Below are 25,112 nucleotides of genomic sequence, written 5' to 3'. Positions count from 1 at the left end.
AGATATATATATATATATATATATATATATATATATATTATATATATATATATATACACACATTATACATAATAAACTATGTGGGTCAACTATTGTCCATTGTGTTTCCTCTCCAAAAACAAACTGTACACAGGGATACATCTATCACTGTCTTATTTCTTTTTTGCCTTCTTTCCCTTAACATCCATCTGTGTCTTCATTTCCTCCTCTCCTCTGCCCTTTACTCCACCAGCCTCTCATCGCTTTAGCTTTTTAGCTGCCGCTCTCTCACCAACAGCCTCCCTCTGTGGTAGCTAGCTTCTCCTGCTAATCCCTGCTCTGACAGGAGAGCCAAGTGTGTCTTATTGACTATAAATATAACATGAGACGCACTGAAAATAAATGCTGCTGCCCCCCCACCCTGCACCCTCCACCCTCCGCCCTTCTCCTCGCTCATTCCACCCTCCCATCCTGTTTCCCCCCTTCATCTTCATTGTAAATGCCACAGCGAAAAGCACAGTGCACTCAGACATATAACACTCATAGGTATTAGATGAAGGGGGGCTGAATTAAGACTTATCAACAAACACACACGCAAGCACGTATAGACACAGCTGCAAATTATTTAAATGCACAGACGTTGTTCCCAAATAGCTGACGGGGAGAGCAAAGCAAGATCCAACAAAAAAGGGCTTAAGAAAACAGATTGCTGCTTTCCTCATTACCAGCGGGGAGAAATTCAGACTTTACATGCCCCATTTTAGACCTCGGTCCTGAACAACTCAAAATAATCCTCATTTTTTCATCGGAGGTGAATGCTATCATTATTCCTAATGGCCACTTTCTGAAACGGATGCACAGAACAAAAGCGGCTGCACAAAGACGTGTAGCTGGGAGAGAAAAAAAAAACAGCAACCATTTTAAAATCACAATCCGATATTCAAGACAGCAATTCCCCTCACAGCCATTTCACAGGGATTCAAATCAGTAGCACATCTTTGAGGGGGAACCACTGAACGAATTAACAGTCGACATCAAATGCTAACCAGCCCGAGTCACGCAATCACACAAAACTGCCAAAGCCATCAGAAAAGTTGGTACGGCAGCTGCGGCGGCACACAAACAAACACTTGCTTTGAAATGGATCTTTATGGGTTGCTGTCCGATCTATCTCTCTCTCCCTTTTGGAAAAACAAGACAGCTGCAGGAGGGGGGGGGGGGGGGGGGCGGAGAGAGAGGAGGGGAGGGGCTGTGCAGTCAGGTGGCCAGTAGGGGGGGCTAGCCTTCTGCGGATATTGTTTCGTGTGTGTTGATGTGTGTGTGTGTGTGTGTGTGTGTGTGTGTGTGTGTGTGTGTGTGTGTGTGTGTCCTGGTGTGCTTTATAGCAGGGAGGGAAATGATGGAGGAGGCGCGCTACCCTGTCTCCAGCACAAGCAGGCCTTGATGAGTCAAATTCACACACAGACCTTCATTCACTTGAAAGTCTGTGTGCGTGTGCGCAATGCATGAGCCTCCTCTGATAAGAGAGTGACAGCTGTGATCTCGCTGGGGGGGTGCGTGTTTACCTCATATGGGGACAGCAGGGGTTTGGAGAAGGCTGTGCCCCAGTCGATGGAGAGGCGTGGACAGGCGATCTGGATCCACCTGTAGAGAAGGAGAAGGTGCATTATGAGTGAGTGAGCGAGTGCAAATGTGTGCGCGAAACAGAGGCGAGAGACTGAGATCCTATTAGACAGGCAGGGCACATCTGCGGCTGCACCCTGCACATGGGTACGTGATGCACTGAGGTTGTGCGGGGAGCCTCCCTCCACCTGATCTCCAGCATCTGTTGGGGAGATCTGTCCTGATTTGCAACCGCTCTAAAGACAGCCATGCTACACCGTCTGAATGCACAGCCGGAAGAAAAGACAGAGGGAGGTGGTGGTGGTGGTGGAGGGGAGGCGAGCTGGGGGACTGGGTTGCAGGTGGCATAAACAGAAAAACAGGGGGGGAAGTGAACAGAGGTGAAAAGAGAAGAAACACAGTGAAAGAAAAAGAGGGAGAGGTGAGGTGAGTGTGAATAAAAAAAACCTGTACCAGTCCGGTCTCCACGGAGGTAGCCTACATAGCTGGCAGACAGGGTGGTGGAGAGGGGTGAGGGTGGGTGGGTGGGTGGGGGTTGCTGTGTATGAGAGAGGTGGGGAGGGAGGGAGGGAGGGATGGGGGGTGAGAAAAAAAAAGAGAGAGAAGGGCACAGATAAGATACACAGCGATGGGGAGACAGAGAGAGAGAGCAATAAGGAAGACGAAGAAACAGAGAGGAGGGAGTGGGGACTGAAGAGGCACAGGCGAGAAGAGAAGAGAGAGAACAGAGGCAGAGGAGAGGAGGAAGATTGGCAGGGAGGAAAGTGTTTACTCTGGAAAATGCACGAAGGAGGGATGAGGAGGGCGTGGATGTAAACAGCTGGAGGGGGAAAAAAATGAACAATGGGGAAAACGAAGACAGAGAGAAGCGGCTGGGGCTACGGGGGTTAGCTTTCACGGATCAATGCTATCCACAGCTCCATCTCCACAGAGGGAGCGGACCCTCCCTTGTCCCTTATCCTAATGATGGAGCTCCATCAGAAATATTGACAGAAATGAATTGAGCTGCAGTGCATTTCAAAAGCCCCGGAGATAACGTTAGATCTAGGTAAATGTACACGTTTGAGATCAAGTGTGGGGCGTGAACAGATGCACGGGACGGAGGAAGTTTTGTCGTAATCGCTTGAATACTTTCACGTCGGCCTTACTGCGTCAAACCCCCTCCCCCCCAATCTGTCTACCCTTCCTTTTCCAACTTTCACACCCATTTCTCAACTGCGGAATTGATTGCACCGTTGACTTTCGCTCGCTCCACTCTGCTTTCTGTCACAGAAAATATTCCACCCCCTCTGGGCATACGCATGGCATTTTCTCATTTTCAAATAACACTTTTTTTTTTTCTTTTTAAATGTCTCTCCCCCCTCAGAGTGACTTCTTATTCATCCCCCCCTAATTTCCTGACTCAGAGATATTTGCACCGAGCCCCAATCTCCACAGACCTAAGTTTGCTGAGTTGCAACGGAGATGTGGAGTCTGAAACATGACCTTTAAGTCCATCAGCTGCTATTCATAACTGGAGCCCTTTACGTAGCCAAACACTGCAAATGGATAAAAAAAAAACGCCTCAGCCCACACAGAACTCAGCGTTAATAAGAGAGGGGAAGTCTGACGGTTTGCATTTCCGCGCGTACATGCATATGAGCACTTACGCGCTGCACTTATGCTATATGTATCTGTCTGTGCGTATAATGAGCGGAGAAGAACACTGGGAGTGGTTAAAAAGAGGGAGAGTGATTAATAGGCAGACCGAGACTCCTCTGCTAAATCCTTGGGGCTAACGCTGAGAGAAGGGTCTGAGAGCAAAGTAAGACAGAGAGCATGAAAGGGAAGGCAGAGAGGATCCCTCCTAAGCAGCAGATAGCTGATTGGCACATGGAGCCAGAAGGGACTTTTTTCTAATATTAGCACAGAGAATGACACAATCACAATGAATGCTGGTGCTGTTCAGTGAAATGCATGCTGCCTTGCCAGGTATTGCCCCCCCCCCTCCACAATGAGGCACAAATTGTATTTCTAGCTCCTATCTGGCCCTCAATCTTGCCATCACAGTGGATATCCCACATCAAGCGGTGCAGCGAAAGAGAAAGATCTGAAGGAAGGGGAGGAAAAAAAAAAGAGGTGCAGAGGCAGCAACATATGAATAAGAGTTTGATGGAAACCTCGTCTTCTTAACAATCTGCTTCCTTTAGAAGAGAATAGAGGATTATAGGAGCAGGATACAGAACTGGTGGGAACTGTGCTGCGATACATAAAAGGTAAGGCAGCGCGACATGTAGTTATGCGATGTGAGCTCCAACCCCTGGCCTCGCTGCATTACCTGCTGTGGGCCATTACACGCCGACACTGTTAGGAGGACCTCCACCTGCATGGCTTCGCTTGATTTACACTCACAGTCTTGACTGGCCGCAAAAAGCAAGAACAATTAACCTTTCGGCACTGCCGGCAAACGAAAATTGCTCACCTTCAACGGCATAACTTAATTGAATTAGAACAAACAATTTGATATCAAAAGGATTATAAAAAAAAAATTAAATTTGAACAGAAAGATAAAAGCCTGCAGAGCACTGGGTGGCATGTGTGGTCTAGTTGAGATAAGTGTGTGCGCTGTACAGATATCTGTACAATAGTTTAAAACCTGCTTGGGGACAGCCTAATTACACACTTAAGAGCATATGCTAATGGTGTCTCTCTCTTTACATGAGTGAATATGTGTGTGTCTAATGACAGAGAAAGCCTGGGGGTGGGCTCTGTACAGTGTGCTGTGTCGGCTGGCGCTAAGCACTAATGCGTCCTCCACCACCCCGCCGTCTATCTCTCAATCTCTTTCCTTCTGTTCCCCCTTTAACACAGCTGCGTTCAATGCAGCTTCCGACTCGTGCCTATTGTACCTTATGCAAGGATGCTTATGTTGTTACAAAGGACTCTGAGCAGTGAAGGGAAGAAAAACAAACTAGAAACGAATGAAGAAAATTATCCACTCCAGTGTTTCCCCTAGGTTTTTTTGTTGGCGGGGTGGTATCCGCGGGGTTATAATATATATTATAATCGATTTAAAAATTTAGCCATCAATACAAGGCCACCTGACTTGCTATCTTGCAAGGATCATACAAGCTGGCTTATATAACATAATAATAACAGCTGTTTAAAGTTTTGTTCCGATTAATTCGGCGCTACCCAAGCCAGCCGTAGTAAGTAACGCATTTCTGGTAATTTTCACAAAAATAAAACACCTGTTGTCCTTTCATTATAAAGAAAACCATAAGGATAGAATTTGCGCTTTTATTTTATAAACAGGAAGCGAACCTCCCCTCGCTATGGCTAACTTGAAACCGCCGTAACTCTGTTTTAAATTCCGCTATAGCGCCGGTAACATCAGGTTTTAAAGCTTTTTCGTGTGAGAAAGTAGCCGTTTAGTTCCCCGTTGTGTCGGCAGTTTATCCAAATAACGCTTGTTTGCACATTTGCGCCGACGTGGTGGGCCGCCCCGCCAACAGAATGGTAGGTGAAACACTGCACTCCATTCTGTGCAACCACACTTTGAATTAACATGTATGATTAATGATGTAAATAATCTGGTCAGCGAGTCATATCTCCCAAAATGAACCTTCAATTCTTGCATTCAGTTTTTTTTCTGAATGGACAAAAGCACCGTCCTGATTGCCATCAGCTAACGTTACTAACCAAATGTTTGCTCGGAATTTTTCTTTTGTTTTGATTGTTTCTTTTTTCATTTTCTGATTGAACTAACAATTTTGCCAATTCTAGACCACTTTTTAGACAATGTTCTTCAATGACTGCTTTGTATCTGGCATGCAGGTTTTGTTCTTTTGTTAAATAAAAAAAAAAGGATTTTTTTTTTAAACTACATATTTTCATCCCTAAAAATAACACACTGGAAAAAGTATTGTTTTAGAAAAAGAACAGAAACCCAGGTATTGAGTCGGCACCAGTTTTGAACATGTTCCATCAATGCCCAGCCCGGTACAATGAAAACCATCCCCAAATCAAAATGTTGTGTCCTTGCTTTATTGCCTTGGTAATTCAAAGTATTAGCATTCAAAGCACTTTTACCTCCAGACTCCAGCCTCCTCATATGAAGTACTGGAACTTGAGTGAACTTGTTGAGAGTAAACTTGTGTTGTCATATTAAACTGCAGTTCAGTGTTTAATGCTTACATGGTCCACTGAACAAAAATTCTCAGTTCTCATGTTTGTTTAGCAGTTAGCTCTGTAAGCTATTAGCTCCCCTAGCTAAACACACTTCCAGACTAGACCGCCCACCAGCTATCCAGCTAACCGGCAATGGATAACTTGTGAAACAGTTCAGCATTATGTGGGAAAAAAATAGGATGCATCCCTCGTTGAAAGTGAGTTAACTGCGTCAGTTTGGGTTTTAATGTGACATATTTTTTGTAGCTCTCTAGCTGAGAAGCCAGCCAGTGATAAGCTAGTAACAATATTAACAGCCTCTCAGTCCTGGTGTGTGTTTAGCTGTTTGCTCTGTTAGCTATTAGCTCCCTTAGCCAAACACACCGCCAGATTACAGTGCCCACTGGCCCCTAGCTGCTAACAGCTAACTAGCAAATCGGCCTGCTGATTTTTACCACAGATTACTTGCTCACAAATTTAACATAGTTGTAATGAGCGCTCAGTTCAGTTTGTCCTCTACTAAGCTAAAGATTCACATAAATGAAATTAAATGGATCATGTTTGTTCGTCCTGGTGGCCTAATTAAGCTTGAGTCCCGCCATAAACATTACCGTCATGAAGGTTATAATGACAAGGTGATGAAATCATATGATATTAAATTGTATCGGGTTATACTAAAATAAGTTTCTCATATTTTGTTCACCCCATTTGTTCAAATAAAGGTAGCCTAAAAACATCTCTCACTAAATGTGATTTATTACAGGGCACTAACTGTGAATAAATGTATATAGTTTATTCCTATCTGATAGACATGCACACAGCAGTCCTTAACTTTGCATTGCAACACATTTGTTTTCGCCTTGTTGAAAAGCTTTTGGTCTGTAATGAGGGTTTGTTTTGGTTGGGTGAATCGTGCCTGACTTACATAATTTCGGAGTTGCACTCATACGTCAGTCTGAAGAGGAGAGCCAAAAAACAAAAGGAAAAAAATAACAAAAAAACGGCTTTTTACCATGATCGCTCGCTTTCCAAACACAGCCCCCTCATCTACCTCTGCATCTCTCTATCTCTCTCTCCAACTCACTCTCAATCTCTCTCAGACCTTCTGTCCCTCTCTCACCCACTCCTCCCTCACACATCACACCTCTCATTACTCCACAGTGAGAGGCCAATCTGAGGGAGTGTGAGGGAGGCGCACATTTGTGTGTATGTGTGTGTGTGTGTGTGTGTGTGTTTGTGTGTATGAGTGTTATTGGAGCTGGTGCACATCAGTGTCTCACTAACCCTTTGTCTATCTTCACCTCTGCCATTGGTTGGAAATCAGATAAATCGGAGAACTGACCTCAGCGCCGGAGAGCTTGATGTTCCATTGAAGGAATTTAGGAGGTTATTTTTTGAAGACAGGAATGAGTGTTGCTGGGATTTATAACGGCTTTAAGTGGCAGCTGATGTCGCAGCACGTCAGGAACGTGTTTCAATTGCATCACACTTCACCGATGGTTTCACAGTACGTAAGATAATGAGTGAATTTTCATTATGTGGCTGGTTCCCAGTTTCCTTGGGTTCAGGTGAGGCGACACATATTTAGACTCATGATATGATTAATATAAAACAGATAAGCAATGTAGCGCACAATATATTTTCTAATCTTTACTAAATTTGGACCTCATTGCAAGACCACACTGAAAAGTAAGCTGTTTAATAGATGACTCAAGTATATAAAATCCCTCTTTCTATGCCCCGGTGTGTCAAAGCTGAGGAGAACGGTATCGAGCATCCAAGTTCATTACTCCGGACAATTTGTTTTTGCTACAGAGGCAAAACTATGGAATCTCACCAAGACGTGAATGCCAATTTTGTCTATGAAGCGATACACTCCAGAGTCCTGTTTGTCAGCTCCTTGTTATTATACTGTGCACTCGCAAATTATGCTGACTCCCCACTTATGTGTGCAATGATGCTCACAGAATACATTTCAAATGTTGTTGATAGCAACTTTGAGGTGACTACTTGCTGTTGATCATAATACTGGAGGTCTGCATGGCGCCATGACGTGGAAGATAAATTACCAGTTTGTTATGATACAGAATTTGCTAATGAAGAAAATAAAGAGCAGAAGACATTAAGCATTTTTAGTGATGCGTGGAAGACCTTGAAAGTAAGACTTTAATGAAGCGGCAACCTTTTCACTGCGTTAGCCTCGCTCTGCGATGTTTCATGCACTGTGGGATGGCTCAAAAGCACTGGAGGTTTCATTAGTAGGGATGGACTTCTCAGGGAAGATACCAATAATGATTATTATTAATCATGGAGACCGATGACTGATGTTTGGAACTGATAAACATTTGCAGTAACAATGAAAATCCTAGTGTCAAAACTTAGACTAGTCGTTGACTCAACGCAATTTACAAAAGTTCTTTACTCACATATTTCCTTTTTCTGCTACTTTATAGCTCCACTCCACTATGTTTGGTAGGCAATTATTGCACTTTCTAATTCACTGCATATATCTGCCAACTTTATTTACTAGTTGCTTGTTGTTAGTTGATACGATAGGCTATTACTCGTGACATGTAACCAATCGGATAGTGTTGGGGAAATTGAGTGAGAACTACAGAGTGGTGTCTACAGAAAGAGTGGAGTGTCTGTACCAGAGTTATAGTAGTTTTTTTTTTTTTTTCAAATCAATTCATTTTATCTGCAATTGGACACACTAGGTGAAAGAAAACATAAAAACAGATTCTGATGTTCAGAAAAAGGCTGAATATCAGGTCTGATAATCGGCCAGGCAGATAATTGGTCTATCCCTAAAATAGACCAGAGTAGAGACTTGATCAGACTTAAACAAGCTACAGCCAGCACTCAAAGGGTAATTCAACAATTATATACATTAAAAGTGTGTTTACAGGTCTTGGGGAGTAATACTGCTGATGTGAAAAAGTAGTATTAAGTCTTTTGTGGCTCCAGAGAAGGCTGCATGTAATCTGATAAATTGCCTCGGGGGCTGTCACTCAGTGGCTAAGTTGCATTGTGGGTAATGTGGTTTCAAAATCAGTCCACTGGTCTATCATTGCACTCCTCTAACACTGTTGGACTCGATGTGAACAGATTTAAAAGAAAAAATCAAAGTCGATAGAAGAGAAACACAGATATCCCTGCTTTTGTTCCATCTTTCTTTGCCTTTTCAAACTTGGTACTTACATTACCCACAATGCATCTTAATATTACATGCAGTTTCCTCTGGAGCCCAAAAATTCTTTATACCACTTTTTTCACATATGGAGTAGTACTCCTCGAGACCTATAGACACACTTTAATATATCAGATTGGAGGAATTATTCTTTAACTAAGGTGTTTGACTTCTTTTTTACATTCGTGTTCTGCAGCGAAAACTGACCTTATAAAATTCTGACTGTTTTCTGCAAGGCTGGTGAAATATGGGACACCGTTTTACTTCAAGCATTTCTGATTCAAAGAATAGCGTGTGACCTAATTTTCATGTGTGTTAGTGTGGGCATATGTGTGGTCTTAATACTTACGCATCTACATCTTGCATCAGATCCAGCTTGCTGGGGAAAATCTCCGACAGGAGCACTCGAGTGAAGGGCTTGCCCAGCGACTGAAGCCTTGACTCCAGGTGCTGGGAAGAGAAAGAAATAAAACAAAAGGACCGGTGGAGAGTGTTTGTAAAACACACATCAAACCCAATTCTCTCTTGGGTTGTGAGACTCCACTATATCAAATGGTAAAGTTACAAATCACACAGCAGATTATTTCCACCCACACCCTGTAAGCGTTCCAATGCAGGGTCGTCCAAAAGTTTTTGCTCTGCTGTTAACAATCTCAGCAAGACTATTTTATCCACTTCTCAGTCTCTGAATCCTCATATACCCATCTTTTTTTGCTACTTAGCCAAGTCTGTAGGGTGGTGACAGCAAGCTGAGCAAGGCAGCAGACAGATTCTTCTCCTCAGGCATTTCTTCCAGCTCCCTCTGGCATTCTCAGGCCATGAGGGACGTCTAATCCCTGCAGAATATTTTGCCTCCACAGGGAAGCCTCTGGATTAGATGCCCAAACCACCTCAACATGCTCATTTCAGAACAAAAGACCAGCGTCTCTACTCCAACATCATTACAGATATTCAATCTCCTGACACTTTCCTGTGCCTGGACACACAGTGAAGGAAACACAAGTCTACCAAGTCAAAACTATAGAAGGGGGCTGCAACCAGATCGCTCCCCTATCAGACTCCATCTTCAAGAATGTGCAGCACAACGTACAGAGTGACTGAATGACATGACTTTACGGTGGCTCTCATGCCCAGGGAAAAACAAATGGTTCTTAAAAGGTTCACAGGATGAACAAATGCTGAGGCAGCACTAGCACCAGCTCAGAATCAGCCCTTGGTTCCCTTTAGTCAAAACAAGGTAGAAAGTCAACAGAACTACATCATCAACAAAGGGGCAATCCTGAGGTCACCAAACTGGTATCTCTCCACTCTTTGGGTGCACCTAGAGATAGAGTGAGTACCGCACTGTCACCCCGAGCAGCACGATCATAAAAGCACATGTGAGTATAAGGGGAACATTTCTATAACACTTCCTGGCAAGTTTAATTCCGGTCAACTCTGGAAAAGGAGAATCCGACCAGGAATTTGGTTCTTTTGGTGCTGTGGATGGGGTGAGCTTAACTTGAGGAAAGGGTTGAGCATACCAAGACCCTCAGCTTTGCCTTACATTTTGCAGTTTACCCTGGAGGGTAGTAGTAGGCCCACAGAGAGCTGGCCCCACTTTCCCTCTTCAGCTGGAGCTGGATCAGGCCCCTTGGGCACAGGCCTAGACACCAGGCCTCATACAAAGTATAAATAAATTACACTGTTTTAGCTAGTTCAAGGTATCCTGCTCCCTCGCTGACTCTGCCTTTGAAGATTTGGGCCTTGGTACTTGGACTGAGGTTGGTATTCAGGGGGGCAGAAGGCTGAACCAAGTGAAAAAAATCCCATAAATGTTCCTCTGGTGAGATTAAGGTATGAGTGTTGCTGATATCCAGTGTCACTGGGAGTATCATGAGACATTTCAACGACTGAGCCCTTATCAGAGATACTTCTGTCCCCATACTTGAGAGGTTATCTGACATATACTTCTTAATCTCGACAGATGGCAATGCGATAGCTGGTGAGTCTTTTTATTAAAAACTGCTTTTTTAATCCATCCTCTTCTGCAACCCTGAAATGAAACTTTTCGCTCTGGTAGACATTTTTGCATCAATGCTAACCTAATCCTTCAATTCTGGATATTTACAAACAGGAGAAGTGCACCGATATAAGCCGAGGAAGATTTACTGACTGATGACACCTAGGTGTGGTGTGGTTTAAAATCCTTTACATCTAGCATTTAAGTGGAGTTCTGTGCATTACTACTGATACTGATTACTGACATGATCATGTGAAGAAGGCAAAGCTGGTAAACAAAGTCAAACAACAGAACATGCACAATGAGGGAAAAGGAATGAAAGGAACGTATGGTGTGACCGGAGAGGACTTCTCAGTCGAGCAATTTAGTTTCTCACTAAATTGTTTGCACCTAATGGACCAGCATCAGTGTGCACAGACAAAGTATCTATCAGTAAATTTCCCAGGATTATTATATTCAATTCTAAAGTTTAATTTACTGTGTAAAAAGCCAATGTCATTTGTTCCCAAAAGTTTTAAGGAAAAGGTGTTGTACAGCTTTTCAATATTTCTTTATGATTTACTATTTCTCATTTGTGTTGCCAAATCAATAAAATAATTTACAATATAACATTTTTATCAGTGACAGACAACAGTCAACCTTGAGGCGTACAGCGGGATCAAAGAACAGGACTTTCTATGACTGTTTGGCTGCATCATCCTAAATGTGAAATAACAAGCTCCCAGTCTTATTGGTACTTCATGTCACAAAACCACTTTCCAGAGAAACTCACACTGATAAATATTACAAGCCATTGCACAACTTGCCCTCAGGACATGTGGACTGTCGAAATGAGCATGCAGCCTCACCTCCAGGACTTTGGGGCTTCCCTGCCGGCCCAGCGTGCCCAAGATCAGGCCCCATCTCTGGGCCAATCGAGCCTTGTCAATAGCCTGGAGCCTTAAGGCGCGCATAGCCTCGTGGTCATAGTACTCCCTGGTGAACACCTTACTGTAGGGGTCATACCTATGAACAAGAATAGACAGAGGAAAGGGAATGTGTACATAAACATAAACCATGTTAAAACACATTTCCATCTTTTGTTCAGGTGTCTATCTTGAGGACGGGAAATGCAAGAAAACATGGAAAAATCCAATCACGAAAAACCATTAGGTATGACAGGAGTTGGTGTATCTCAGGAAAAATGAAGGTATTTTTGAGCATCTAATCTCCTTTTCCCCGGTACAAGGGCTTCACTTGAGATTAGAATCTTGTTTATGAGAGAGACCTGTGATCTGCGCGGCAGTGCATGTGTCTATGACAACACAATTTCACTTTGCATACAAACAAGCCCTCATCAAAACAGAACTTCATCCTTACAAAATGTTATCATGACACTGCAACAATATGAGTGATTATGACTGCAAGGAACTCTTTGAATAGAACACAACTTTTCTCTACATTTAACAATCTAATGAGTATCTTAACAGGTGACCACTTGCCGCAGAAAGTCATTTTCAATTATGTTTTTAAATGAATGTTTGTAAATTAGCGCACTTTCTCGGTAGATTGCCAACTTTTGCAGCCACTTTATCCCATTTACATGTAATCAGCTGCTCCCAAATCGTGTGAATACATTAGAGCAGTAATGCTAATTGACCATAATGAACGTTTTGGAGATGATGTTGGTATGTAAATGACAGAGAAATTAAAATATTTAACGACAAGTTGATGCCATTTTGTTCCACAATACCTGTAGGCGGGAATATCTGGGTTTGAGATCATGATCGACTCCAGGTGAAATCTTCCATCTCCCAGATAACTGTAGAAAAACATAGATCAATGAAAAGAACTTAAGAAAAAAAGATTTATGGATTGAAATCTAGCTCCAGACGATCGAAATTCAATGTGCAACAACAATAAATATTGGCCTAATCTCTCCTTTCTTTCTCTCTCTCCCTTTTTTCAACATATCCCTCTCTGCAGCCTTTTAATAGAAGAACAACATGTTACCAGGCAGAAGGCCTGAGGCTGGGGTGGAGGGTCTTTGCTGTCCGAGAACGTGACCCCAGCGATTGGAGCATGCTGTTTACAGAGAATGCATGCCCTTCCAATTAACCCACGGTCTGGTGCTGGGGATTCACCAGAGCCAGGGTGGAGGGAGAGTTCACAAACCATAAGTACACAGAGGCATGTAGGTGCCTGAAAGCACAAGCTCAGGCAGAACAGTCTTACGTAACCCCCCACCCCCTCAAGGTCAGGCTGAGAGAGATCCTGCTGATAGTGTGAGGGGGCTCAGGTCAGAACCCCTACTCATTACTGTACAGTTTCAGTAGGCCTACTGAGACAGGACATGCAATTAAACCCACTAATTGGCCAGCTTTGAGAGCAGTGCAGAACAGGATGTGGGTGGATGGCCATACAGGCTGAAGACATGTCCAGCTAAGCCATTCTAAATCTGTGTGTGTTTCTGGGTAAGCATACAGGTCTGTGTCACCCTGCATGTGTGTTACAGATAACAGCGAAGGACGAGACAGAACGAACTCCGGCAGAGTTTCTCTCTTTGCCGAGCAACATCCAAGGCCCTCATACAATTATGTTTCCAACAATGAGCCTGCTGCACTTTAGCCATGGATGTCCTCAGTTCTCTGTAGCTTTAAGAGGTTGGTGTGCTCGATCACAGTCCTGCCATCAATATTATATTGTTCTTTGTAAAAGTGCTCTCCCTATAATACTAATGCTATGCGACGCTATGCGTCTTTGTCCTTTGCAACACCTGATCCTCACATTCCCATCTTCATATTGCTCTACAGACAGCAGCTGCAGCAGAGACAGCAGATTGAAATGGTCGACTGATCCTTTCTTAGAGCTCTTTTCACTGCACTTTTCAGCTTTTTAAAATACCTTTCTTCATTAGAGAAATGAAACAGGCCCGGCCATTTCTAAAGCTTCAAGACAAGCGTCAAGGACTAAAATGCCACCATTCATTCTCCATTATGCTCAAAGTAGCTCAATGCTTAGGTAAAATGCAATTATAACTAACATTTTTTTGGAGCACTGACTCATTTCTAATTAATGTAAGACAACCCGATGTTAAATATGAATTTATTGTCCTGCCAAAAAATGATGAACAAAACCACGCACTGTTGAACAGAGCGAGTTCTGTGCAGCATTTCCTGGAGATAGTGGATAATCAATACATTAATAGTAATTCATTGAGGTAAAGGGGAAGCTTGTTAATAGAGGGAAATTGTTACTCAGTAATTAAGCTTTGGATGCAGCTGTCATAGCACAATAAAACATTTCTTCCAATTAGGTTTATGATTAAAAATGCACATGGTTTGGTGGAGCTGGCCTTGTTACGGTATACCACAGAGGGACAGCGATACCGCGTACCTCAGCGCACATCTGTTTCTTGAACATGTGTGTTCAATGTGTGTGTGTGTGTGTGAACGAGAGAGAGACAGAAGGAGAGGGAGAGAGAGGGGATACCGGCTCTCAGGCAGCCTAATCGATTCTCTCTCCCATCACACCCCTGCACGCACCCCAACTCACACAACTAAGACAACGCGCATTGGATTAGTAGGTGAAGCACACCCCTAACCCTTCCACTTCCACTTCTTTCACACGTACTAATACACACACACACACGCACACACACACACACTGCCTTCGCTCCCACAGGGCCTGGCTTATGCATATAGCCAAGCTTGTCCTTGTGTAGCCATTTTAATCTCATGCACTGGGAGGTTTTAATCGCATTGACTAACACTAGAAGTGTGCGGATCAGATGTACCGGGTGAAGCACCTAGACATAATTATACCTGGGGAATTACCTCATCTCACTGTGCACCACAAAGCACAGGATTCTCACTGCCGCAGAGGCGCACGAGATGTATAGACACAAAGTGGCTGCGGAGGTGTTGTTTGGTGCCTGATCTGTTAGTTTGCCAGAGCTCTCTCCTCCCTGCAGTACCGGGAGGATGAGCATCACTTTGACAGGTCTCACATGCACGGCGTTTATGTTGATGTAAAAACACTAAAGCGCTAGTCTTTTAGGACACATGCAGCGCCCTACTGGATTCATCGTCTTTTTTCTTACTTGGAGGAAGTGAAGGAGAAAATAAGAACACGAGCTGAAAGCAAATTTAAAGTGAAATGGTGACATGTTGCACAGTTTTAGCAATTCTCACCTTGGACGCGCCGCACCCAGGGTCGTGCTTTGTGTTTAATGAAAAATTCGGGGAGCGTGTGGGTGCATTGTGGTGGGTTTTTGAAACAGCCAAAAGTGGCCGTGGCTGCCTGGCTTTGCACAATTCAATGCCTCGCACAGTGTGAAGGTATTTTTAGCCGTGCCGTTCTGGATCAGCATCTTGCTGTTTCTGGCTGGATGTAATAGAAGCCTGATCGGAGGCACACAGACATACCTAGTTGTCACAGCGAGCCATGTCTTGTGTGACCGGTGTGATGTCACACTGATTATTCCTGGAGTCACATGGATAGGCATGGCAATGGCAGGGGTAATTATGGTAGCTAGGGTGGCGTGTGGGGTGCTGTGTGAGTCCAGGCTGGATGTCTTCGAGTACCTGGATATCTCTACTAACTAACAGGAAGAAAGGACAGGAGCTGGGCTGAGGCCCTGGGGTAGGGAGACAGGAGGAGGGAGGTTTTCTTACATGATGGCGTTGACGTGGCGGTCCAAGCGAGGTGAGGTGCAGCCCAAAATTTCACCTGGTGACAGAGGGCGACACTGCGGGACTAGCACATCGTAATCTGGTTTGAGGGCTGTGTTCACAGCCTGCAGCAAGGAGGAAGGGAGAAGGAAAGAGTTAGAGATTCACATGTTTTGACCAGCTCACTTTTAACCCTTTCCTTTGGATTTGGAGTTGCACCAGGTTTGGAATGACTCTTCAAGTATTAACCTATGAGGTAGAGTCTGGAACAAACAACTGGATGTCCTTCATGACTTATACACATCATCAGAAGTTGATAAACAGACACTAATAACTAAGACTAGCAAAAAGTGCGCGGATGGCCACATTTTTCTTCCTATGTTGTTTAACAGCAGATCAAAGCTTTAGGAGCGGGATACAGAAAAAGAAAGGGGAAGAGTAGACATCCATGCGAAGAAATGGAAAAGGCTTCCCAAAATAGGTCAATAATGACACAAATTCCAAAAAGTGGAGAGCCTAACCCAAAACGCTTACCTTGGTTAACCTATTGTCGCCTCACCCTATCCTTATCTTCTGTACCTTTAACTGTCTTTAGCCTCTTTTCCTTCCCCTTAAACTTTTTTAACCTCTTAATGTCTCAACCTAACCTCTTCTGTTGGTACTTTAACTTGGCTCAGCCTTTCTCGCGAGGCCCTCCGGATTATCATGTGTCTCAGCATGTCTTATTAGCAAATATGCCCAATGTCAATTATTGTTGTGTTAAATATGTGTTCATATCAAAGGATCACATAGACCGAACCTTTTATCAATAGAGAAAGCGTTCCACTATTGTATTTCAGGTTTATGGTATGACTATATATGCTGTTTCCTGCTTTTTCATAAGCATCTTGATGCGCCGGGCTTGAAATGAATCCAGAGTAGCTGCTGATCCAAGCCTTTTTTTGTGTTTGTGCTGCCATTGACTGTCTGCATTTGTGAGAAAGTGAGAAATATTCATATGCTAAATATGTGTCTTTAAAAGGGCTCCTCTGCTTTTTTTTTCATTGTATTAAAGACTAGATGGCAACAGAGACCAAAGGCACAGAAAATGGTTGCAATTGAGATGGAAGATGAATGAAAATGAATATGTATGCAGAGGGTGAAAAGATGGAAGGGTTCGACAGAAGGCAATGACGCAAAAAATGAGAGAGGTCGGAGAAGATTACACTGAAGTAATCTTGTGCCTCTGAAGTAATCTTGAATGGGTCATGCATGACACTAATTCTCCAAGAGATTTAACTCCCAATATGATCCCTTATGGTTCAATGTATGAATTAATGATTTTACAGGGCAGATGTCATACTAACAAATAAAAAGGAATTACCGCCGTGTGGTTGTATGCCTCTGTGCAGCAGCCAAGTTGCTGCTGCTTAGCAGTGGCGTCAAAAAATGGGCAGAACAATTTTTAGCAGAATTTTGTGATTTCACAGTGCATTTAACCTCTGGCCTTCTGGATAGCAATCGTCATAGCTTCATTATTTTATTCTATTCGACATTTGTGTAAAATGTTATGGTAGTTATCGTATAAACTCTTGAGTTATCGTTAAAATTGTGCTTTGTGAGGACACCGTGCTCTTTGGCCACCAAATTCTAATCAGTTCACGATCGAGTCATGGTGGACATTTGTACCAAATCTGAAGAAATTCCCTCAATGTGCTCTTGAGATATGGCGTCCAAGAGAATGAGATGAGATAAGGTCACAGTGACTTTGACCTTTGACCTTTGGCCATCAAAATCTAATCAGGTCATCACTGATTCACAGTGGACATTTGTATCAAATGCAAATGAATTCCCCAAAGGCTGGCTTGAGGATATCACATTCCCAAGAATGGGATGGGTGGACGGATGAGTGGCTGGACAACCTTTTAAACACATTGCCACAGCTGTCGCTGGCAGGGAGGCATAATAACAATATAGCTACATTACCAAGAGTGCGCAAATACTAAAGAAAAGGAATACAAAGCAAAATGAGAAGATTAGAGAGCAAATGATTACAGCAAAATAAGGAAAAAGGAAAAAGAAAATCAGTTAGTGTGTCCGGAGGTGGAGCGATAAATAGAACGATTTTAGGCTAATTTAAGCAGTCCATGGGGAATATGCGTGAACTCTCAGCATCTCCCGCCCATACTGTGTGACCTCAACAAGCCTACGCACCATAAGACATGAAAGGTGAGATGGAGGCACACATGCATACGGTACATGGTAGACATATGCACACGTATACACATGGATGCACTCAAACACCCCGATATAAATTATGACCCACATGGGCAGAGATAGAGAGATAGAGAGTGTGGTTTAAAAATAACGGCGGTTACATTAGTGAAGAGTGGTGTTGGTCCAACAAATGAAAGCATTATAGCCGGTCTGAACAAAAAAAAAAAAAGAGAGGACGTTCTTTAATACTATAGCTGCTGCCACTGCTTATGTAAAGAGCAGAGATGAGCACGACGCTGAACTGAGAGGCCTTCCGAGTTCATCGCACCTTTTAAATCCAAAATAACTGCAGTCGGGTTTCTCAAACCCACACTTGAACTGAGCTTAAGTGTTCGGTGAGAGCTTGTTCATGAAAGCCAGGACCAGAAAAATGTGCTGTACAATGCACAGAGTGTGTGTGTGTGTGTGTGTGATCCTATACTGTACAAAACATAAATAGTTGGGTGAAACGGGGAATACACATCCAGGTAAAGACACAGGATCCATCCGCAGTACGTCATCTCTCTCTGACACAAAAACAGACTCACCCACGTCTACACAAAATCAGACAGACCCAGCGCTTAATCACCTGCAGTGCTGCCACAAACTGAATTGTGCTGACGAGTGCCAGAGACTGTCCAGGGGGGAAGTTGAACTTGACCGTGTCCAGGAAGTGTGCATTGTCCATCTGGATGTCCACAAACACATATAGCATCTTAATACCCGCTGTGGAGTCTATGGGGACTGCAGGGAGAGATGAAAACAAAAAGAAAGATGGATGAATAATTCACTCTGTTATGTCAGGTAAGCCCATGGTGTATACACTATTGATGGTGCCTCGAACATTAACACGCTGCACATGTTCAGTGATACAGCTATATGGGAACAGGTACGTGCACATATATAGCTCGCAGTGGGCGCCCGTGTGTTATAACTGAAACACATTCAGCGTGAATCTCCGGCAGGAACTGATGCAAAGACCTCAATTATTTAGGGAAGGAGAGGGACACATGCGATTACTATTAATGCCATTAATTTCACAGGCCATTTACTACGCAGCCGGGCCTGGGAGAGGTAGCTAGAGACGTGCTGAGCTAGATGCCGAAAAAAAAAAGTCGGAGAGAGTCCAAGAAAATAAGGGGGAAAGGGCATCGGCTAAGGAAGAGGGATTATCGTTTGCGTTGATCATCATAATTATTCTTCCTCTTGTGTTACATTTAATTTGCAGATCAAGAGCTTGGGGACTTTTTTTTTTCTTTTTGTTATGATCAAGCTAATGGCCCATTATGGTGCAAATGTTTCATGAGCGGGTGCAGCTCACTTGATGGCCTAGATTAAAGCAACATTCAGAGAGAGAGATAAGGGAGCAAAATTAGACAACCGGGGCAGAAAAACAGAGAAGGGTGGACTGAGAGATATAGAAGATAATCCTTTTTACAAAGGACTGAAGGCAGATGAGATGGAAACCAGGAGTGAGGAATGAGAAATTCCATTGAAAGTAGGCATGGAATTGCTGGAATTCAATATGGGGCTGGCGATATGTGATTCAATGATGTATTATAGAAATTCCAAAAGATAGGGCATGGGAGAGAGGAGTGGAAAAAAGTAATAGGATACTGTGGTGAGTGCGCAGATGTGTGTTTGGGGGCTGGGGTGGGTGGGCTGTCAATTAACCGGCAACAGGAGTGATGAATGGGCTCAAATCTGTGCAGGGAGGGATGGGTAGGGATTGTGAATGGTAGGCTTTGCTGCAGGCCACATGTTGAGCGAGAAACCAAGGAGTTAAATATATCATGAGGCTAAAAAGGGGGTTGGAGGAGTTGAGCACAAGAAAATCCAGACTGAGGCTTATAGCTGTCTGTTGCTTGTTTAGAGGTACTCCCAAAACGTAAAGGGCAAAGAAAAGTGACATCGATCTGTGTTCACATTAGCATGGTAGCCTGAGAGCACTTAGACTCTGCAATTAGAGACACAGTCAATGAGATGGACAGGACTCACTTGACCCATCAGTGGTTTGATTCATCTGTGTCTTAAAGCTGTAAGGTCAATCAGTAGAGCTGCTCATTTGCACCCATGTAAACAAATATGCCCGGCACAGTCATCACAAATGGAACTTCGGAAAGGTTGGACATAATGTCATAGCGGCTTGTTTACAAATGGCTTCTTTACCGATCAATATGCACTAGCAGTTCCGTGCTATGTTGTGCATGTAGACAGGTGTATGAATAATACAGAACTCATTTGGCACCTTTAACATATAGTCCTGAAAGCATCTGTGCGCAATTTGTGGCAGTGTGACTTTAGGTATATCAGAACGTTTACATCACTAATGCAAAATCTGATGCAAGTTTGAGAGGACGGTGGTAATGGAGGTGATCTGTGGGTGAAAATAAGACTGTAAGCCCCATTATTATGTTTGGAGTTTTTCAGTATAAGTGAAACTGGATCGAACGCTGTTTGCAAACAGAGCACTGGAACAGGTCATGATGCATGTCAATGTGTCCTGCTATCCATTGTTTGCTGTTGTTGTTGTTGGATTTATCATTGTTATATGATAAGAGAAATCAATTACAAATGTTTGGTGAACTGTGACAGCACTCTACCTGAATTTCAAACTCGAGTGTGAGGTTTCCATTCATGTCAGAGCCTTACATCTTTCAGAACAGACTTATCTATCTATACATCGTAAGGCGGTGGGCTAATATAAAATGCTGGTACGACCATTTTGTTTCACGAAAAGCTTTCAAACTTTGGTTTTGTTTATTTATACTAATAAAATATGAACTGTTTATATGACATGTATAAGGGTAGGTAACATAAGCTAAAGTTTTTAGCATACACCTTTTGGATCAACATCTTTTTTTTGTTGTTGTCGTTTATTTATTTCTATTGGCATACATTATGGAAAATTGTTAGTAAGGACCCGAACTGCATCTTCAAATGTTAAAAATGTCAAAGCATAAAGAACTAAAAAACACAAATTGTTTTCATTAGATGGGCCATTAACTTCTTGTGGCAAATTACTGACCATTATATCACACACTGCAATAATTTCAAGCTTTGCAGAGGGGAGCAGAGGGCAGTCATAAATAACAATAATAATCTGAGCAATAAATTAGAAATGTGACTTGCAGGCTTGTTGTGTTAATGCAGCTCGTTTCACAGGGTGTAATGTGTGCTGTGGAATAAAATAAGTAATAAATATCTCATAATACACAAGTAATCGAAAAAGAATGTTATTTACATGGCACGTCGCATTCCAGGTGGAAACACAATGTGCTGCAAAGAGCGAGGGCTACCGCCGAGGCTACAGCGACAAAACTATGTGGATGGTGTAAAGCAAAACAATGTAAAATGTTAGAGATAAACATTAGAGAAAGATAAATAAAACAAACACATAAATAATAAATGCTGAAAACCTCTCTGACCATAAGCTTAAATATAAATAAATTAAACTAGGGATGCACAATCTTTCGATCGCTTGAATCACAATTTTAATTTTCCCTGAGAAAACTATTATAATAGTGATGATGTGACAGATGTTGTGGTCTGTACCAAACAATCACATGTTTTTACATCTGGAGAACAAGATTTGGAGGCCAGGGCATCTCTGCAGCACTACAGTATTTTATTATAATGCTGTCTTTTTACACGTTTCACCTTTATCATAAAATTGCAGCGCATATTGAATTTGGATATTGCAATTGGCTACTTTTGGTTTTTGGATAAAGTTCGGATTAATTTTGTAGCCCTAACTGAAACCCGTAAAAGAAATGAATATTGGCAGACGAGACTACTGAAAGGCACATGTAAAAGGGATAGTTTTAAAAGAGGGCAGCCTTGGAGCCCACCTCACATCACTGGGTAGGACACACGTTTATGGATGGGAAGTGTTAACTGGCCTGTTAGTCGAACCCGGGTGTCACGCTGTTCCACATAAATAACACAAGCTCAAACTGAAGTTGGTGCCTCGGGTAAGTTTTGCTTCACAAAGCTCTTCTAATATGAGTCATTCAACCGAAATAGTGAGCACCTGTTTATGATGTGGACAGAACTCCAGTAACACTCACAGCTATGGCAGCTGGCCTGGCATTATCCGAGCAAGGGTGTCATCTCTTGCCAGCTTCATTCCTCTCCAGGTGCTTTTTCCATTTTGGTAAATAACCACAATGAAAGTCGCATTTTGGTTCCTCGCTCTCTCTCTTGCCCACCCACTCTCCCTTCATTTCCCTTTTTATCTCTGTGTTTTTTTTTGTTCGGACTAGTCAGATATTCCTCTAGAAAAGTGCTTAAAACCTAGTACTAAGTAAAATCTCCACGGCTCACGGCAGCAAATATTATCATAACCTTTAAACATACAAAAACATACTTTTACGATGTTATCCATATTTTCCATCCATTATTCTGACAAAAGTTGAGATGGCATCATTACTTAAAATTAGTGCGGAGGTAATAAAAGGGGAATAAAGGAGGGCAGCACGGACAGTTTCTCTATGAATAAGTCAGAACAGTGTCTTTAATCTCCCACCGGTGTCTGACATCTAAGAAACAATGTTGATGATGTCCCAGAGATTGAGTGATGAAGGTCAGAATCGCACATGCACTGTGCACACACTTATACAAAAGACCCGGTGAGAATTTTGAAGTTGGCTCCATTTCTATAAAAACCTCTTCCATAAATTATCTGATCAGAACTTCACAACTCACAAAGAATTGATCTTTGGTGTCTTTATCTCTGCCTTTGTTGGTTTTTTTGTTGTTGCATGCACTCACATAACTCCTTCACAACTAACGTTCACACAAACACAAACACAAAAAAAAGTACAAACCGACACAGGGAGAGCTTTTCAGTGTATTAACATTCTGCTGGTCATTTCTGGTATTTGGGAGAGGTGCAGTTGTTCTGGCAGGGATATATCAAAACTATTGATTTAGCATTTCCTCCCATGTTCTGCAAGAGACAGACAGCGAGGGCGATGGTGAAGGTCCTCAAGAACTGCATGAGGTTTTCAAAGGACGGCTCTAATGCATGTTCCCCATTGATCTGCAGGCTAAATGTGATGTCCAGGCTCCAAAGGTCTGATGTGCCCTCCGTACTACAGCTGGGCTGGTTACGTTTTCCACTGATCGATAGCTCCGTCTGTTGGTCTGTGCTCTGACTTCTCTCCCCTGCAGCACAGTGTGTTCAGGTGGGAGTCCTTGGTGCTTGCTCACTTCCTCGTGTGGTGTAATCTGCATGCAAAGGGAAGGAGAAGCACAAACATGCACGCAGACAGGTATGGACACTCACTGAGACAGCTGTGGCCGTAGTGCACCATGAAATCGGCTCCCAGGGCTCGGGCGGTGAAGTCGTCCACGCAGCAGGCCCCGTACGTCACGTCCCCCATCACGATGGTATCCGCCTCCGTGAACCTTGGGTTTAAACACAAGGAGACACTAATCAGCACAGTAACAGACTGTGTGCACGCCGTCATGATCCTTACCATGGCGATCAATACACATAGCATCCCGGGCACGGTGTGATTATGAGAGGGGCTGAATAAGATCAATCGCTATCCACATTCTACAGATAGAGTACACTATATAGAATCTAACAGTGTTGTCAGTCAATGAGTGACTCACAGCGCATTAAGGTTACACACCCCTATTTCTTTGCTTCTCAAGACTGGCAGCCAAAGACCCAAGTGCGGCACAAGCTGTCAGGTAGTTAAAGCCCTGGCAGACGAGGGTTATAGGTCACTAGTCAGCGTGGCCACGGACAGGAGGGTACACAAAGGGACGAAAAAAGCAGAAGATGAGGCTTCGGACCGGTACGCATTAGCAGATTAGAGATTCTGGGGGCCGTTGTTCGTCTATCTATGGCCCGGATTCACTGCACATCTGCCTGGAAGAGCAGAAACTGCCTCAGCAACAGTAAGTGTTTGTAGCACTGGCAGAAAAACTATTCAGACTAGATGCTTTATGCCACAAGTAGGTTACAGCGCGTAGCACAGACCACTTGGGCCTGACGTTCCACTTTGCGGCTGTAATAGAACAAAAATCATGGCCTCCTTGAGAGGGAAAGTGCCAAATTACACAGGCATCTGTGGACCCAGATCTGTTGGAATGAATTGCAGATCGCACTACCGAAAAACAAGCTCCTTCTTTTATCGTCCTTTATGGGGGAATGAAATGCTAAGTAAACCCATAAAGGCTAAGTAAAATGAATAAAAGCTGAGAGTTACAGGGACGAAGCCCAAATGAACAGAAGCTTGAGGCTTTGCAGCGGAGGGGAGATGGGTAGACGAGGGGGTGGTTGTAAATGGTAGTTTTTTTCCCAGGTATTCGTGGCTGTATTCTGACAGATTTAGGCTAGACAGAAGGGGTAGAATAGAGATGAGACAGAGGGCTCGGGGAGAGGAGGGAAGTGATAAACAGACATGGCTGCACACAGAACAGCATCTGTAGCAACCAACAGACTCTTAGTAATGTGTCTCCTGCTGCCCAATCTTTCAACCCACATCCACTTGCTCTGTTTATTCCTCGCTCTGCTCCTCGCAGAGGCTTCAGACAGAGTTTCTATTTAGCCTTTCCTCCCTCATTTTCTCTGATGTAATCTCTAGTTTGTTCTCTCTGGGCCCCTCATCATTGTCCCAGAGTTTTCTGTGTTGCCGTCTCTCTCTCTCTCTCTCTCTCTCTCTCTCTCTCTCTCTCTCTCTCTCTCTCTCTCTCCCCCTATTTCCCTGTCCCTTTTCCTCTAATGGCTGCTCTCGAGTGAAGGGCAGCGCAGGCCAGCTGAGCCCAGGAAAACACGGAGAGAGCGACTCATCTGGTAAACAAATATTTGCCTTCAAAGATTTGAATCAATTATCCCCTCTCTTGTCAAGGTGTTGATTCTCTTGGCGTCTCCTTGCGCTGCGCACGCGTGCATAAGCGGCCGACAGCAGCGTGGTAAATGCGGGTTACTAAAAATCACATAATCACATGGCCAGTTTGAGTTCCGTTAACTCAGGCGCTAGTTTGCCCATTCACCGCAGCCCGTTATGATGTCATCACAGTCCGCTGACTTTGTTTGGAGTTGCATAAACGTGCACCAACCTCACTGCTTAAAATACACAGCCTGCCCACCAGGCAGAGAGAGAGAGACTATCCCCTGCAATCCACTGAAGACGACGCAGAACCATCTACAATGCAAAACACAGCACCGCAGAAGATTATTGAATCTAATCAGCAATCTATCTGCCAGAAATACCATTATCACGTTATCTCCATTGGCAGTGCAGCGCATATTCTAGTCATTTCC

At 43.4% G+C, this 25,112-nt stretch overlaps 1 protein-coding gene across 2 annotated transcripts in view; it reads right to left on the bottom strand.

Moving 5' to 3' along the window:
* The window catches only part of dph1 (diphthamide biosynthesis 1), a 63,143-nt gene that overhangs the window by 4,034 nt on the left and 33,997 nt on the right, over positions 1 to 25,112 (bottom strand). For both annotated transcript variants that reach the window (XM_030396707.1, XM_030396715.1), the window contains 7 exons: positions 23,121 to 23,242; positions 18,420 to 18,574; positions 15,599 to 15,720; positions 12,676 to 12,744; positions 11,792 to 11,948; positions 9,291 to 9,391; positions 1,545 to 1,623 (listed from right to left, as the gene is read on the bottom strand). In XM_030396707.1, the coding sequence (XP_030252567.1) occupies positions 1,545 to 1,623; positions 9,291 to 9,391; positions 11,792 to 11,948; positions 12,676 to 12,744; positions 15,599 to 15,720; positions 18,420 to 18,574; positions 23,121 to 23,242 (805 nt within the window). The remainder of the gene's footprint in view (positions 1 to 1,544; positions 1,624 to 9,290; positions 9,392 to 11,791; positions 11,949 to 12,675; positions 12,745 to 15,598; positions 15,721 to 18,419; positions 18,575 to 23,120; positions 23,243 to 25,112) is intronic.

Source organism: Sparus aurata, chromosome 2 (genome assembly GCF_900880675.1).
Source record: "Sparus aurata chromosome 2, fSpaAur1.1, whole genome shotgun sequence".
In the NCBI taxonomy this organism is placed as follows: Eukaryota; Metazoa; Chordata; class Actinopteri; order Spariformes; family Sparidae; genus Sparus; species Sparus aurata.
Note: the sequence above shows the minus strand (reverse complement) of the source record. Positions and strands in the feature narration are given on the sequence as shown.